General features: G+C 41.9%; 1 protein-coding gene across 18 annotated transcripts in view; it reads right to left on the bottom strand.

Moving 5' to 3' along the window:
• The window catches only part of PPFIA4 (PPFI scaffold protein A4), a 149,946-nt gene that overhangs the window by 87,516 nt on the left and 44,056 nt on the right, over positions 1 to 18,374 (bottom strand). For all 18 annotated transcript variants that reach the window (XR_013545078.1, XR_013545079.1, XR_013545077.1 and 15 more), the window contains exon 2: positions 9,608 to 10,471. Coding sequence is in view for 12 of the 18 variants with exons in the window: in XM_072997086.2 (XP_072853187.2) it covers positions 9,608 to 9,844 (237 nt within the window). In the remaining 6 variants the exon portion in view is untranslated. The remainder of the gene's footprint in view (positions 1 to 9,607; positions 10,472 to 18,374) is intronic.

Genomic DNA, 18,374 nt, shown 5'->3' with positions numbered 1-18,374 from the left:
TGCATGCACAGACTAACATGGCTACCTCTTCTAAAAATATAAAAGACAGTACCTCATTAATATGTTACCACCTTCCTACCATTATAACCACCATTACGTGTACTTGCTTATCATTCTGTCTTCTATCCAGCAGTATACCACTGCACCAGCTTACAGGAAAATATAGTCAGGAGTAAGCACGGGGACACACTGCCATGCTAAGTCACATAACTTCACTTGTAAATAGATAAGGTAGTAAGCAACTAAAGAGCCTAAATGAGAAGAAACTAAAATGCAATGTAAAAAACATGGAGTAAGCACAAGACTAGCTAAATTGTTAAAATTTTACTGCTATGAGTGTATGAAAATGTAGTCTATTCTGCCCAAATTGTTCTCTTCCTTGGCTTCTGTCCTGTAGCACCCAGGCTGATTCTGGCTTGAAGTAATCAGCTACATGAAAAAGAAATAGGACAAAACCTAGTTACTAAATATAATGATTTTACACATGGCAGGAAGCCAGTTCTTCACAAAAGCTTTAAAGAACAGGCTGCCAGAGCATTAGGAGAAAGTAATCTCCACAGCAATCACAGAGACAGGTACTATACAGTTCTGTTCATTTTTTATCTATGCCACTGATTTTCTTGGCTCCTAAATACTGTTTAGAATGGATGCAACAACAGTCAATATAGATGCCCTGCTGAGGTTATTAGAACATTTTGAATAGCAGCAAGTTTCTTTCCAACAAATAAGCAACTGAGAAAAGTGTTGTACTGAACAGTTCCACATGCTGAATATTCAGTAGCCTGCTGAGTACTCTCAAGAGAGCAAACCTGCTCCCTTGATTGGGAAAGTTTCCTCTCCAGAACAGGCAATCTGCTATTCCTTAACTTACTGGCTTACCCATCATCCTCATGCACATTTTATCTGGATTAAACCTATGACTCTCACAGTCTCTCACTTTAAAAGAGAAGGAAGAAAAAATTTCATGGGAAATCCCATGGGTTTCTTAGAAGAGTAGACTTCAGTCTTTTCTGGTCAGTTTTTTTTTCCTTGAAAGAAATGACTAACTTAGAATTATTACAATTCTTTCATATAATGGCATCTTTTCTGTGCAGAATTTACCTGGAAAGGGCAGAAGAAATACCAAGTTGTGCAGGATTTTTACAATTCTTGCGTGGAATGGCTTCTTTTCTGCACAGGTTGCACTAGAAAGAGTATTAAGCTGTGCAGAATTTGACAGCTTCCTACATAAAACTGGCAAAAATTAAGAAATAAAAGGGAAAATTAGGCAGAAATCCAATTTTCAGAGAAAGCCAGGAAATCTCAGCAGTACAATGGAAAATCTTAGTATGGAATCTGGAAGTCAAATCATGACAACTGGATTTCTTTCTTATTAGGTTGAAATGTTTCACTACTCATCCAAGTAGCTTCTTTAGTCTCAGTCTCTGGATGTGTAGCAAAACGTTTCAACCTAATAAGAAAGAAATCCAGTTGCCATGACTCAACTTCCAGATAAACTCACCTGGATGACTGAGAATCTTCACAGACACTTAGTATGGAATATTGGTATTGTGAGCCAGCAAATAATTAAAAATGAGAAATTGTGTACATAACACCATATCCCTTGCTGCAATAATCATGTAACATGTAACTGGAGGTCCCATTATGTACCAAACACTGGGCAGATAGTCTGTCTTCCCCTTCTTGATACTTTTTTTGTAAAAATAAAAAAGATGGAAAAACAAGTGGAGAAACATAAAAGTGGAGTGACAAGTTGAAGTCTGGACTTCCCATTCCCATGAAATTCCAAAAATGAAGCCAGTTACCTGGATGACATAAAAGTCTGATCTAGAAGCATCCCAAAAATGAAGCCCAGGAATTAAAACCCTCATTTAAAAAGGTAAAGGTAAAGGTTCCCCTTGACAATTTTTGTCCAGTCGTTTTCAACTCTAGGGGGCGGTGCTCATCCCCGTTTCCAAGCCATAGAGCCAGCGTTTTGTCCGAAGACAATCTTCCGTGTCACATGGCCAGTGCGACTCAGACACGGAACGCTGTTACCTTCCCACTGAGGTGGTCCCTATTTATCTACTTGCATTTGCATTCTTTCAAACCGCTAGGTTGGCGGGAGCTGAGACAAGCGACGGGAGCTCACTCCGTCACGTGGATTCGATCTTACGACTGCTAGTCTTCTGACCCTGCAGCACAGGCTTCTCCGGTTTAGACCGTAGCGCCACCACGTCCCTTGTTAAATCCTCATTTAACAAGAAGCAATAACTGCAGCTCAGAGATGGACACAAACTGCCAACCTGCCAGTTCATCCTTTAGCCAAATAGGTGTTCAGTGCTTTCCCGCCCTGCCTCCTCTGGCAGATGCCCAATCAAAGGCAGCACCACAGCGTCCCTGCCCTACCTCCTACTCGGACACTGCCTCTGAGGGGTGCTCATTGGAGGAGGCAGGGCTGGAAAGCACCAAACACCTGTTTGGTAAAAGAACAAACCAGAATGAGCCACCAGTTTGGCAGTTCATGCCCATCATGATTACAGCTGCAAGCTTTAATGAATTACTAGCAATATAAACCAGCAATGACTATTAATTATGTCGTATTTGCTTAACCTGTTAAACCAGTGGTCAGGAAGCAGGGGTAAATTACCCCAAATGGGGTAAAAATGAAAATCCTGGGAGTAATGAGGACGTGACCCTAACCCCCTTCCCTCCTCCTCCTCCTCCTCTTCTGCCTGGAGAAGTCCTCAGCAGCCCAATCACCCCCTTCCCACCCCGTTCTCTGGCCTGGCTGCAACCAAACCTCAGCGGATGGTAGGCAGCAAAGGGCCCTGGCCAGCGGTGTATGGCAGCCAAGGCAGCGGCAGGGCTGGCCATGGTGGAGGTCAAGGCTGGGGCAAGTGGCTGGAGCACCCCAGCTAGGAGGAGCCTCTCCTTCCAGTACCTGGAGAGGTGGATTGTGGCAGAGGGGGGAGGGCACGGCCATGACGGCGACCCAAACCAGGCTCAGCCTCCTGGCACTGGGCCTCCACCCCATGCCCCATCCCTGGAGGAGCCCGTTGGGTGGCAGTGGCGCTTGCCCGGCCTCGCAGCATTCTTCGGCGGCGCCTCTGCGATGGCCGGCTGGGCCTGGAGGAACCTCTTGCCCTCCATGTGGCAGCTGTCATGGTGCTTCGACGGCAAGGTCCGCAGACACCCTGGCAGCGTTGGGTGCCCCCAGAGGGCAAGCCACCTGCTGCTCTTCGACGGCCGCCCAGGAGTCGCCTGCTGGTGGAGAAAGGGAGCTGTCCCCACGGGGCCAAGGACTTGAGTGCAGCCCTGCCAGGCGGCGGCCCAGGCAGCAAGGCTTCGATGGCTGCGCTCCACTGGCCGTGTGTGACCGAGATCGTTCCTTTCTAATCAAGGGGGCAATGTTCACGTATATAATTTTTTTAGGGGGTAAAAGGCAAAAAATTCCCTAACCCCTTTTTAAACAAAGTAAAGATAACTTTCAGTGTTACATTACACCACATATTCGAAGACAAGAAAGACAAATGGGGTGATTTTAGCTTTGTGCTTGACAGTGTTTCAGATTTAGCACTCTTTCAACCACGTGACACAGGTTAATGGAAAGATTCTTCAAAACCTAATTTAGTTTCTTACTTGCTGGTGAGGCAATTTATACATTACTTCTAATTCATATATAGCAATTCTTTAAACATTATACTTGCATCACTAGGGATACTTCTTATAGTTTCATAGTGGAGCTCCGAGACCAGAAGCAGCCAGGAAAGCGCAGGGTCTTTGTGAAAGCTGGAGAGAGCCTGCGAGGTCCCTGGAGCACCGGAGCGTCGGAACGCAGGCGCCATGTTGGAAGTCCTTCCTCCAGGTCCCCCTGTCTTCGCCTGCCCTTGTTTGTCCAGCAAAGATGTTTCTCTAGCCGGCCATCAAGGGTGGAAAATGGCAGGGACTGAGCTCCTCCTAGTTTGGACACTGGAGCTTTTGATCCTGCCTATACACTCCATTGTGAACTGTGAGTCCTGCTTCGCTAGCAAAAATCATAAACCAGCGTCGCCATTAACACCAATAAGCTTAATAACATCAGAAAGGACTAAGCTACGGGTCGGGGAAAGACAGTTCTGGATTATATGTGGGGGGTAATCACTGCGGGATCGTGTATTTAGATGTTTTTTCTTTTTTAAAGTTTGATTTGGTATATGTATGCTCATTTTATGTATGTTATTTACACATATTTTACACTGTATTTGGGTTTTGTTATTTAATTTGTACTAAGTTAATTTTTTCTTTTTTCTCTGTCTTCTCCTCCCTCCCCCCCTCCTTTCCCCCTCCCCTCCTTTCCCCCCTCCCCTACTTTGATATGGAAAGGCCTGCCCTCCCAGCGAGGGGCCCAAAAACATCTCCGTGATCACAGGTAGGGGGAGATATGGTGTTGGCACAGTCCCTACTCGTGTCAGAAGAACGATGAACAGATGCTTGAAGGCTGTTCATTGTTCTGAGACTGTGATCAACCACCAGTATCGATGTAGTCAGACCAGCCTGCCTTCCAGTCTACGCCTGGTGTTGTTGAAAGCCAAGTCTGTATCTAATAAGGCCCAGGTAATTCACGACCTTTTCCTGGAGGAGGATGCAGACCTGGCATGCATAACCAAAACATGGATTGGGGGAGAGGGGGGTCCCCCCCAGCACTCATCTGTCCGCCTGGTTATGCTGTCCAACACCAGGGCAGACTGGAGGGTCGGGGGGGAGTAGCCATTGTCTATAAATCCATCTTGGAGGTTGCTAGGCGCTCCTTGGTGGTAAAGCCAGGACTTGAGGCTCTCCAGGTGTCGATTGGGGCCAGGGATGGTATTGGGATCTTGCTGGGTTACCGTGCTCCCCGCGACCCAGCCATTTCCCTACCGGAGCTGGTGGACTTTGTCTCTGCGGCACTTTTGGGATCCCCGAAGCTACTGGTCTTGGGGGATTTCAACGTGCATGCGGGGGCAGAGACCTCTGGGCCAGCTCTTGAGTTCTTGGAGACCATGGCCTTCTTGAACATGTCCCAACATGTCAACGGCCCCACCCACGTGGGTGGCCATACACTTGATCTGGTTTTTTCCACCAATGGGAGCGAGAGTGGTCCGATGGTGACTGACCTTGAGTCAGTACCCTTGTCATGGTCGGATCACCACCTAATAAAATGCACCCTCAAAATGGCTCTCCCCCCTCGCAGGGAGCAGAGACCTACTGTAACCCCTGAAGGCTATTGGATCCGGTTGGATTCCAGGAGGTCATGAGAGGTGTAACAGCTGACCTGGCTGGCGCTCCTGTCGAGGCTCTGGTTGATGGTTGGTTCGCCACCGTGGCTAGGGCTGAAGACACGATCGCTTCTAAACGCCCTCTCCGTCGCAGAGACCGCCCGGCGCCCTGGTTTAACCAGGATCTCCGGGCGTTGAAGTGGGTCAGGAGACAGCTGGAGCGCAAATGGAGAAAGGACCCAACGGATTATAATTGGATAGCTGTCAAGGTCGCTACTAACCTTTACCTGGCTAAGGTAAAGGTTGCCAGTAGAGCATACTTCGCTAACCGGATAAGCGAAGCTTCCAACCAGCGGGCGGAACTATTCCGTATAGTACACGACCTATCCGGAATTGATCTGAGTGGTGGGCCTCCCTCTAGTTTTTCACCGGACCAATTTGCAGCATTTTTTTAAATTGAAAGTGGAGGCCATCCGCCAGGTCCTCTCTCCTTTTTTGAATACAGTGAGTCGAGCAGAGATGTCCAGTGCTCCGTCCTGCCCGGTGATTTTTGACTCCTTTCAGCCTGTCACGCCTGACTCTGTGGCCAGGGCGCTTGATCGCTGTTGTGCCACCACCTCCTCCCTTGACCCTTGCCCAGCCTGGCTAATCAAAGCAGCCAGGCCTACAACAACGGAATGGGCCACTGCAATAATTAATGGGTCTTACCTTGAGGACAGATTTCCATCTGCCCTCAAGGACACACTCATTAGGCCCATTAGGAAACCTAGTTTGGTGGCGGACGAAACTGGCAACTATAGGCCCATCGCCAATGTTTCTTTCTTAAGCAAGGTGGTTGAGAGGGTGGTGGCCGATCAGCTTCAGGCGCTCTTGGATGAAACAGATGCCCTGAATCCGTTTCAGTTGGGCTTCAGGCCGCGCCATGGTACAGAAACGGCATTAGTCGCCCTGTGTGATGACCTGTTAAGGGAGGCTGACAGGGGCAAAGTGTCTCTGCTGGTCCTCCTCGATATCTCAGCGGCCTTTGATACAATTGACCACGGTATCCTCCTCAGGAGGCTCTCCGAGCTGGAAATAGGTGGCCTGGCATTGGCCTGGCTCTGTTCCTTTTTGGAGGACCGCCCCCAGAGTGTGCAGCTTGGGGACAGTGTCTCGGCTCCGTGGAGTCTCAATTGTGGGGTTCCACAGGGGTCAATTATCTCCCCAATGCTGCTTAACATCTACATGAGGCCACTGGGTGGGGTCATCAGGGGGTGTGGAGCCTTGTGTCATCAGTATGCCGATGACACTCAGCTCTACATCTCCTTTTCACCAACAGCAGGAGATGCCGTTCTGTCCCTTCAGCGCTGCCTGGGGACTGTACTGCAATGGATGCAGGAGAACAGGCTGAGGCTGAACCCAGACAAGACGGAGGTACTAAGGGTGGGTGCCCCCACAGCTGGGGATTTGGGAAACTCCCTCTCTTTTGGAGGGGGTGACCCTGCCCACCAAGGATGGGGTCCGCAGCTCAGGGATCCATCCGGACCCAGCGCTTACTATGGAATTTCAGGTGGTGTTGGTGGTCCGTACCGCCTTTTTTCATCTTAGGCGGATAGCCCAGCTGTGGTTGGGGCGCTCACTACCTTGGTGCATGCGCTCGTAATCTCAAGATTAGACCACTGTAATGCGCTCTATGTGGGGCTACCTTTGAGGCTTGCGGAAACTACAGGTGGTGTAGAATGTGGCGGCCAGACTACTTACTGGAGTGAAAAAATACCAACATATTTCGCCCACTCTGGCCGCATTGCATTGGCTGCCCATCCTGTTCTGCATCGACTTCAAAGTGTTGATGCTTACATACAAAGCCCAAAACGGTTTAGGGCCTCGATACTTGGCGGAACGCCTACTCCCACCAAGATCTACCCGTGTCACTCGTGCGAGCCAGGAGGTGAGGCTGAGGAGCCTAACGCCGAGGGAGGCCCGGAAGGAAAAGACAAGAAATCAGGCCTTCTCGCCGTTGGCTCCTCGCCTCTGGAACAACCTACCTCCTGAGATTCGCATGGCTCCCTCGTTGGGTATCTTTAAAAATCAATTAAAAACATGGATGTTTTGGCAGGCCTTCCCATCAGATAAATCCTGATGCCCTTTTTCTTTCCCTTTCCTATTGTTTTTCCCATCTTGTTTAATGTTTCTGCTGTGCAAAAATTGTTTTATATACATGTATTGTATTATTTTATGTTGTTAGCTGCCTAGAGTGGTCCTAATCCAACCAGATAGGCGGGATATAAATAAATAAATAAATAAATAAATAAATAAATAAATAAATAAATAAATAAATACATACATACATACATACATACATACATACATACATACATACATACATACATACATACATACATCATACATACATACATACATACATACATACATACATACATACATAATACCATATTTCTGTAATATTTAAAACTCCATATTCACAGAGTAGTGTCCATCTGCTCTGGTTTCTTCCAAGGAATCAATGTATGCCGATTCTGTGAGAGACTGACACAACTGACTCTTCAAATGTGATCTCAAATCTTTAAGAATCTTAGTGCCATGGGGTGAACACACACAACAGCAGACGTGTAGCTTGGGAGAACTCCTGGATACTGAAGACCAAGAGGAATCTGTACCATGCAGTGTGGGGGATTCTCACATTTGAGTAAGTCCCTCTAAGGTCCTTTCTTGATAAAAGTAAAAATAAGAGTAACTAAAAACAAGTTTAGTCATTAAGTAAAAAGAATGAATTTATCTGTCCCCCCTCACATGTACCTTAGGACTCAGTTACACGTCATAATAGCCCTGCTTTATGTCGGAGTTAGCACACTTCAAATCGATTTTAAAATGTCGATCTGCATGATGTAGAGCTAAACTTTTTTTTTTTTGCAAGGAATCTGTACCATGCAGTGTGGGGGACCAGTTTCAAGTGATATGTGATATACAAAAGGGGGGATCATAAAGGGTTTTTAAAACTTTTGTTTTATTAAAAAAATCTTCTGGAGACAAGTGGCTACTATTTTGAATACAATGACAACAATGAAAGGTAGCCACTCTCTTCCCCACCACTAGCAATTAAGCCTGAATGCCTTACATTCTCACATTTGAGTAAGTCCCTCTAAGGTCCTTTCTTGATAAAAGTAAAAATAAGAGTAACTAAAAACAAGTTTAGTCATTAAGTAAAACGAATGAATTTATCTGTCCCCCCTCACATGTACCTTAGGACTCAGTTACACGTCATAATAGCCCTGCTTTATGTCGGAGTTAGCACACTTCAAATCGATTTTAAAATGTCGATCTGCATGATGTAGAGCTAAACTTTTTTTTTTTGCAAGGAAGCTCTTTTTTGGCAGAAAGCATGTTTTTAACACCTTGAGGAGGCTTTTAAGTCTATTTTAACTCAATTATGAATGTGATTTATTTTGAATCATTTTTGCAAGTGTGCTCACCTGTGTCAGAGTAAATAGTGTCTGTAGGGTTTATTTGTTTGTTTGTTTGTTTGTTTGTTTGTTTGTTGGATTGATTGATTGATTGATTGATTGATTGATTGATTGATTGATTGATTGATTGATTGATTGACTGATTGATTGATTGATTGATTGACTGACTGATTGATTGATTGATTGATTCCCTTCCAGACCGAAGTCTACTCTGGGCAGCTAAAAATAAAAATATTGGATGCCACAGATGTCCGGGCTGCAGGGTAACCTTGCAGTCCAATCCGTTATATATTTTTCCTATCTGTAAAACTGGATCTAGCACTATTCCACTTTGAAAAAGATAAAACAAAAAACAAAAATATTAAAATATGACAAGGACCTGGACAGATATTTTTAACTCCTTTTGGCCTGCCTGATCTTTCTCTCTTCCTCCAGGGAAGTAGAACTGCTGGGGCAGCTGGCTTCCAGCTAAGAAAGGTAGGAGAAGAAGGGGTTGCTGTTACTAAGCCTTGGTCAAGGCAAAACCTACACTCCCAAAGTGAGAATGGGAAAGAAAGGGAGGAGGCGGCAGCAGTGATGGCAGCGGCAATGGCAGTAATACCTCTGCTGCTTTCTCACCCTCCTCCATTCCCACTCCACCACTGATGCCAGGCAGTGTACTACCGGATTAAATATTGTCCCAAGAGAATGCACACTCTGACTAAAAATCACATTTTAAATTGACTTCAAAAACTCTGATCCAGCTCTCAATTCATTTCAACAGTATACTCAAGCCCTCAGTTACACCTTTATTGTTTTGAGCAATGTATTAATTACAATTTATTGTTTTCACATTCTGTTCAGAAGTAAATTAGAATGAGTGACAATACTACAATCACTGTTACTCTTATATTCTTTAGCTAATAGAAAGCCTACTACTGAAACTCTTACCTGAGGTAGAGCAGAATTCAGTTGTCTCTGTAACTGGTCTCGCTCATGCAAAGTCTCCTGTAGCCTTCCCTGAGTCACAGACAGAGTCTCACGTGTTTCCCGAAGAGTCTCTAGAAGCTTGTCTCTTTCATCAAGCATGTTCACCATGAGTTGTTCAAAGTTGGCATCAGAATCAGAGCCTGGCTGTGACCCCAAGGGGTCACTCTCATTGATGGTAGGCATTACCTCACACATCATGTCAACACCTGGCAAATAGCCTATGTTACAGAAAGCTCAGGAACTGGCAGAGAATCCCTTCTCAGGATGTCTCTTAAGGCTGTAGAAATAGCAATGTAAGGTCACATAGCTACTGTAACCCACTACAGATTGTGGTAGCTGTCACATGCAGGCTGTATAGTAAAGTCCGTAATCCCTCCATTTCCTTTTGCAAATAGGTGAAGCTTACATTACACCTAGAAAAAACTGAAAAGGTCATCACATTACTAATATTGAATACATAGAGTAATTAAGGCTAACAAGGTCCTCAGACTGAAATGATGGTGTGATTTTCTGAGAGTCATTCTAAGCACTTTGGATTCTTTAGATCCTTCCAGAGAAAACCATCAGCCACAATGTAAAATTCTTATGTTGTTCAAAAAAAGGTTGTCTTCTTTCAGCACACACGTTGTTACTATCTTTAAAGATTCAAGCGGTATCTGGAAGGCTGTGAAACACTTAAGTTTTCTTCATACATTTAATCAGAAGTCAGTTGAAACAAACCATCCACTAACTCAAGAAGTCTAAAATGGCAGGAGCAGAAGGGTCACTCTCCAAGCATGACTGCACTTTTGCCAAAGAATTCATGTTTCATTCTTGATCTAGGATCTGTTGAGAAAAAACATTGCATACATTAGAACAGCACACATCTATCCCTTTGCAAATTCTTCCCTCTCAAAAATTTAGTTCAACATAAGTTTTTGTACCACCATAAGATATTTCAGGAGAGGTAATATGCTTTGACAGACGATTCTGCATCTTAAGTTTCATGAATTATCTATTATGTGTTCTCTAGTGACACTCTTAATTTTAATATTTCTATCTAGAGATTTCAGATACCATGAATCATTTCTCCTAATTTTTAATTTTTAATCTGCTTGAGGTTTCATTTTCCACATGTTAATTCTTGAGTGTCCTCTGCACTGTCATAATTTCACCATATTTAAACTGAAGAGCATTAATGTTTTTTTAAGAAGAGATAGCTGCGTTAGTCTTAGTCTACGCTAGCATATCTGGCAAAAACAAAAGAAAAATAAAGAATTAGTAAGACTAACTGATATATTTCAATGTTAGTGTCATGGACTAGTGGACTTGCAAACGAAAGCTCATGCTAAAATATAACAGTCTTTACGGTGCCGCAATAATTTTGATTTTTTTTAAATTATTAAATTTTTACATTCATTATCATTTCTTCCTTTTGCCCTTTCTTTGCCAATGAGTTTAACTACTGCAGGTCAAGATAAAGGTTACAAATATATACATCATCATCATCATCATCATCATCATCATCATCATCATCATCATCATCATCATCATTATTATTATTATTATTATTATTATTATTATTATTATTATTATTATTATTATTATTATTATTATTATTTCACTGTGCCTAACAAGAGTATAGAATACACATTCCTACTCAAAACTTCAGGAAAAGGATCAAAGCTTAATTAAACAACGTAACAGTAAAAGCCACTCATGAATAAAGCATACCAAAACATCAATGTGACAACTGAGAATGTCTTCCACACATTCCTACCAAATGAAATACAGATATTAGCAGAATATGCAAAAGGGGCTCTCTACTTGGCAGTGCGCCTTCTTCCACTTAGTTCTGCCCATTCCACCCGTTCCAGCCAGCCTGGGCTCTTGAGGGGCCTAACTCCGAGAGAGGCCTGAAAGGAAAAAACTAAAAACCGGGCCTTCTCGGCAGTGGCCCCTCGTCTCTCAAACAACTTACCAACAGAAATCCACCTGCCCCCCTCGCTGAGGGCCTTCCAGAGCAAACTAAAGACCTGACTCTGTAAGCAGGCCTTCCCAACAGCCATTACTTAGCTTTACCTCTTCTTTTTCCTTTTTTCCCATCTTGGACTTTTGCAGTAAAATTGGGCCCCATTTTTAATGCATTTATGTTTTCATTTATTATATTTGTATCTTGTTTTTTGTATTTTGTGTAAACCACCCAGAGTAGACATGTTCTAGATGGGCAGTATATAAGTCTACATAAATAAATAAATACTTGGTTTCTTATCGTAACAAGCCTTTAGATACCTCCATTGTAAGCACCTTAGGGCATGGAAAATAATAGCGCTTTGAACTGAGTCAGACTCAGAGCAGAAGGCAGTGTAGATCTATGGGACTCTTCCCTTTGTGCTCCAATGTTTGAAGTTCAGCTCCCAAAACCCATAGCCAGCATACCTAAATGGCAAGGTGTTCTAGGAGTTGGGATTCTAAAAAATCTGCAAGGCTGAGATGTGCCACTGCAAGTGACACAACACAGTCATATGGTACAAGTTGTTTGCTCCAATCAACAATTGTTGGATAGCTCCTTCTTGGATTGGAGCATATGAATTTATATGAATTCAGATTTGCATGTGGACTAAACAAATTTTTGTCCGTCCCACCTTTATAGTCTAACAATTCCTTGGCCAGTTATATCAAGCATTGTGTTACAAGAGTCCAATATATTGTTTTAGCATGAAGCAAATCAGTCACTAACTGTGGAATCAATTATCTATGAAAGATTTAGTACGCATACACAGAAAGAGACAGAGAGACCATAGAAGCTGCAAGGAAAATATAAGCATAAATTTGATGAAAGCTACACTCAAGGGAAAATCTCTCAGACTGTAAGAATCACTCAAGCTGAAGCATATCTGTTGCTAGTACAAGAAGACAGCCATCAAGCCCTTGCGGTGAGATGCTCCTCAGTAGAAATTTACCTAAAAAGAGGTTACCAGTTGTAACCAGCAAAAGCAAATGCACATTCAAAGAAAAATCTGAAATAAAGCTTAAAAAGCCCAGCTGTACTGAAAAACTAAATACTAGAGTTGCATGAAAGCTCTGCTTGGCTCAAGTTCTTCAAATAAGGTTCAAAATTTAAGTTACTCCCAACATCAAAGTCAGCATGCTATAGTGATTAACATTTCTGTTGAGGCATAGGAAATGCTGATTAAGAAATTGGGCAATGTATGCAGAAAAATGCTGGAGGATCTTATACAGCAATGTAGTTTATAAACAGGGGTGGGGACACACAGCACTTCTTTGAAATTTTATTTTGTTTTAGGAAAAAAGACACCTATTCTTCCTGATCACAAGTTGGTCTACTACTAAAGTTTTGTTTTACACCCCAGCGAGCAACATCTGATGTAGAGGCTATGTCCACATGGAATGGCCATAATGTGCTGCACAATCATATAACCTCCATACATGAAAGACCACCCAGGAAGATGTGGAGTTGTGGTGTGTTGTTCAATATTATAAAAATTGGTACAACAGACTAAGATGTTTCACATTGGATTGTAGGCAATATCAATGACAAATAAATGATACAGTTAAGTGTATTGCCAAGAATATATTCAGCCATAATTCCTTGAGTAAAGTAGTTCAAATAAACACAGTATTCAGGGCATTCCTCCAACACCTGACAGGTATTTCCATTATGTGCTATACACTTTTTAATTACCAAGAGACAAAAATAACAACTTCATTTTGTTATAAAATATGTATGCCACATCCACAGTGTGGACATATGCACATAACCAAACATGAAAGAAAATGTTAAGATTTATCATGCTGTCATGCCAGAGGTAGCTTGTTGAAAGTACATTAGGGCTAAAAGTACGTTAGGACTACAATTCATGCTGAACTACACAACAAAATAGGGGAAAGGAGAGAAAGGAAGAGGTGAAAATGTGTAATTGACCTGAACTAGATCTAGCATATCCAGTGCATTTAGGCTGCCCTCTAGTGACACAAAAACCTGAAGTTGGCAATGGAGCAGAAATCAAACATTTCCTTCAGTTTGTAACCAGTTTGTAACCAGTGAGTATAACAATATATGACATTAAACAACATAGAGGATTTCCATCACCTGAAGTCTCAATGGGATGATCAAGTGGTGAAGGACAACAGAACTTGTGGCCTAACAATATTTGAAGTTACAAGTTCCTCGTTACTGGACTAGATTGTTGTTGTCTGTATTTAGACCATTTAGAGTTCAATTGTTTATTCTTTATTTTCTGTTGTAAAAGAAAATAATCATGTCTATAAGCAATGAAAAGAGCAGATGGACTCATCTCTATAGCAAGAAGGGAGAAAAAAGATAAAAGTTCAGAACATTTGCATCCATCCCTCTTTGGATTTTTAACCAAACACATAGTTGTTTAGTTTACCTCCAGCAAGTGCTGTCAGATAAGAAACAGACTGAAGAAGCAATGCTTGCTATACATGGCTCCTCGGCATTGCTCAAAAACGCAAAGATTATCTTCTCATGGTGTCAGAGTTCACACTCAGGGCAAATGAATGACACAAAACATATCCACTTTTACTTACAGTGGAAAAAATTATGAATCTAAAGCTGCACACATTACTCTTTTCTCAACATTTTTGTTCATTAAATAATGTCAATTCAATAATGTAAACAACAGATTCAAATAGCACTAAAAAGCAGTAAGATATTTCAGAATACAAGCTTCTGCTTTTCCAAGTACTTCAGCCAGATTGAAAAATGAATAACTGTCACAGATTTTCAACAAACTATAACTCAGACTACAAAGCAAATGAACAGCCTTAAAGTTCAAGTTCAAACAAGGTCAAATCTTCTCTTGGAAATAAAAAAAGATTCAGGCACATTAACCATTCATCTCTAAGACACCAAAACAGAAGGGCCTCCAAGAGTCATGCAAGTGCTAATACTTCAAGAGAAGATTATCATTATCAATATCACTGGAGAAATGGTGCAGGCCAGCAGCTAGAACAGCTCCTGCTTTTTGTACACTGTCATACAGAGTTCCTCCTCTGCATTATTCAGATCATAACAAGTGTTAATTTATTTAGTCACTAGCACTGAGCAGTGCTACCAAAGTCTGTTCTATAATACACTAAAGCTTTGATGAGGCAAATAATTATGCCCTGCTCCATGTCAATTCCAAGCTTTAAGATATCGCACACACCCTTGCCTTAGCACCCACATCATAGAGGGAAGTGATTTCACCCTTTGGAGCACAGGCAAGAAAGCTACCATTGAGAAGGAGGAGCCCTGACACACATTTTATTTGGAAAATGAATAAACCAACATCTGAACAAGCATTTAGTGCCAGCTGCCTCTCTGTGTGTCAACAGCCTGCATTGAATGGAGCATTTCAGATTTGTGATCTTCAGTCTAAAAGAGTGAATCTCTTTTCCTAGAAACTTCAAAATGTTGATCTGAAGTAATCTAGAAAAAAAACAAATATATGGTTCACAATCCAAGAGCATCATTGTAAACGCTTGTAGACATTATCTGAACGAGGGGATATAACTACTGAGTTGGAGGCGATATTTGTCTTTTGTTGACAGAAGTCCTCTGCTCACTGACAATGCCTCCACCTGACTGAGCAGAAGGCAGCTTCTCTACCTCCCTCCTCAATGTGGCAGGGTCCCCTGAGCATTGAGGCATCATTTAAAGGGGTCTGGGAGGTTGCCATGAGGCAGAGTGGGCAGGGAAGTCTACTTTCAGCAGCTCAGCATCCACCCAGTAAGCTGCAATGTAAATTTACATCATTCTGTTGACATCCCTCTGTGATAAACTTTCATTTGTGCAGATGATGGACAGTGATTTTCAAACAGACTGCCAAACGTAGCCTCTTTCAGCAACCAGGTAGAAAAAAACTGCCTTGTAAATATGGCTCGAATTTAGCCTTCAGGATAAAAAGGCCAAGACACAGATTTGGACTCTGCAGACCATTTCTGAAATAAATACAGGAAAGAGGTAGAATGCTTCCAGGGTAGCATTCCTACTACCCTGGAAGATGGAAAAATTATATCTATCTTGTCAATTTAAAAGCATGTATAAGTGTGTCAGAAGGCTTCACAGGCAGGAAGGAAATCCTGGCCAGCTGGATGCCAATAGTTAACATTTGATAAAACATCAAGAAGCCACAGAAGCAGAGGTATAATTTTCCTTTTTAGGTGTTGATTAAACTAAAGCAGGGGCCAAATAGGAAAACTGGGAAATACTTAATATGGCAAGCAATGCAGAAGGTTCCTAACTATGTTAGGAGCAACTCCTCTCACAAACTGCTTCAGTATGCTTGGCAGCCCATGCCCCTTTCCTGTCCAAGCTGACTATTAAAAAAGCCTACTGCAACCAAAACAAAACATACAAATTAAGCAAACCTATTATAACCAATCTGCCAAATTCTTACGGTATTGAGTTTTCACAATATAATCCACACATACACTTCTCTAGCATATATTCAAGAATCATAGAATATACTGAAGAGACACAGCAAGTTATAAAACCTGGTGGCATTTTTAAGACACTTGTATAAATCAGCGTGGAAGATTTTTCCTGTTGGAATATGCATTCTGATACCAGACAGAGCCAGAACCAAAATGGGTAAAGCCAGAAACTAAACAGAAGTCTACATGAAAGTTGGCAAAGGTCTACATGTGGCCATTCATTCTTCATCACGGCTGTAAAATGACAAGGCAGACGTTCATTGCCTGGCTTTTCAGGACAATAAAAACAGACTGTCATTTTGACTTGCTCAGCTTCCCAGGAGGGTTCTTCAACTTTTATGGATATCTGAATACCCATCAGGACATCATCACAAAATGACTGCAGCAGAGAAAACCTGACTCCCATCCTTATATCAGACAAGGTAAATGTTTGCAGGTTGAGTTCCTGTTTGCATTTAACAAAATTTTCAAATGAACCTCAAGACTGTTGCACTAAAAGTTAACAACCCATATGAAGAACTGCATATGATCACTGAAAGATCGAAGTTATAACAGTGGAGCAGAGAACATGATAACCAGAGTTATAAGAGATAAGAACAAATGCCATTGGCATAATTTCTTAGCCTTAGAATAGCTCTGCTGTCTGCTTGGATGCTCTTTTTTCACAATTCCATCATTTCGTTTCATGGAAGTATAAGAATGAGAGCCACTAAGAAAATCTGAAGTAATAACACTCTAGCACTGGACTGCTGATCATGCAGGCGTTTGAAAACAGCTTCTCTTTCTCAAATGCAAAAGAGAGACCGTAAAACATGAGTCAGAGCCTTAGCACAACCCAGTGGCATTATTTCAGTTCAACTCTCATTAAGTCTTCTTCAGAAATGTCAAGCACAACAATCTCAATTTGGCAAGCTCTGCCTCTTTAGCACAATTGTTATATTACAGCATATTCTCATGTTTGTTTTGTTTGATGGGTTTGGATGTTTTTCTCCAAATTATTCCACTTCCACACTATGCTTCCTCTATTATATTGCTTCTTGCAATACCACTAACAAATTTTTTAACCTTCTCACCCAGGGTCGATTAGATGTAAATAAAATTAATTTAAATCATGATTTAAATTTTAAAAATCAGATTATTTTTACAATTTAAATCAACTGTTCTATTTACATCATTTAAAAAAATCATTGGTTTGTATCCAGCCTGTTTCTCTCTCTACTCACCTCTGACTTTACAGTAACTCTTCCATAACCTGCCTTGGGATCACCCAGAATTGCTGCTTCTCTATTTGTCATTTAATGCAGTGGCTTTCTTCAAAGTACAGTTCTCCACCATTATGTCTTTTCTGCCCACTTTCTAAGACCAGGGATGGGCAAATTTCAATTCATAGGCAATATGTAGACCCCAGGGTTATTTAAAAAAACAAAACAGCCCCAAGCACCAGACACCTTCAAAACACTTTAAAAATGTTTATGGAAAAATGTGTTTGTTCAGAAAGTTCCTTGTGCCCCTTTAGATATGTAGGAAATTCTTCCATATCTTGTGCAATCTTCAACCTGGATGTAAACCTCTGCAAACACCCAAAATGTTAAAACATTTTTAAAAAATTAGCCACTAGAGGGCAATAGATTTTCTGAATTAAAAAATTACTAAAATACAGTGGTGCCTAGCTTAATGATTTTAATTGGTTCCAAAAAAAACATCTCTATGGGAAAACATTGCTAAGCGATGCATTGAAAACCGGATAAGTTTGACAGCTAACCGGATAAGTTAATTTTGGTGAATTTTTCCTCCCTGATTGGAATGCATTGAAGTGCCCATTTGACAGCTGTCAAACTTGGGTTCAATGCATTTCAATGGAGGGAAAATTCACCAAAAATTAACGAAGAGTCAGAACAAAGCCAAATTAAGTTTGCACACGTTTTAGAAGGTGCACTAACGATTCCAAGCATTTAAAACAGTTTTTGAACATTTTAAGACACTTTTAAAATTGCAAAAACGGACATCATTAAGCGAAACAGGGGACCCAAAATGTATTCGCTATGCGAAGCATGGTCCCGAAATTGCTAAGCGAAAAGCACCCATAGGAAACATCGTTAAACAATGTGGAAAATTCTTTTAAAAAACCCATCGTTAAGCGAATACATCGTTAAACAAAGCAATCGCTAAGCGAGGCACCACTGTAATTATTTTGGAGGGTGAGGTCACAGAGCAAGCATGGCCCTCTCAGGTGCAGGTATGGGCTTTTTCAATCTCTGAAGAGCACTCACTCTAGGTAATTTAC

Source organism: Pogona vitticeps, chromosome 4 (assembly GCF_051106095.1).
Source record: "Pogona vitticeps strain Pit_001003342236 chromosome 4, PviZW2.1, whole genome shotgun sequence".
NCBI lineage: Eukaryota > Metazoa > Chordata > Lepidosauria > Squamata > Agamidae > Pogona > Pogona vitticeps.
The sequence above is the reverse complement of the archived record's forward strand: the minus strand, read 5'-3'. Positions and strand labels throughout refer to the sequence as shown.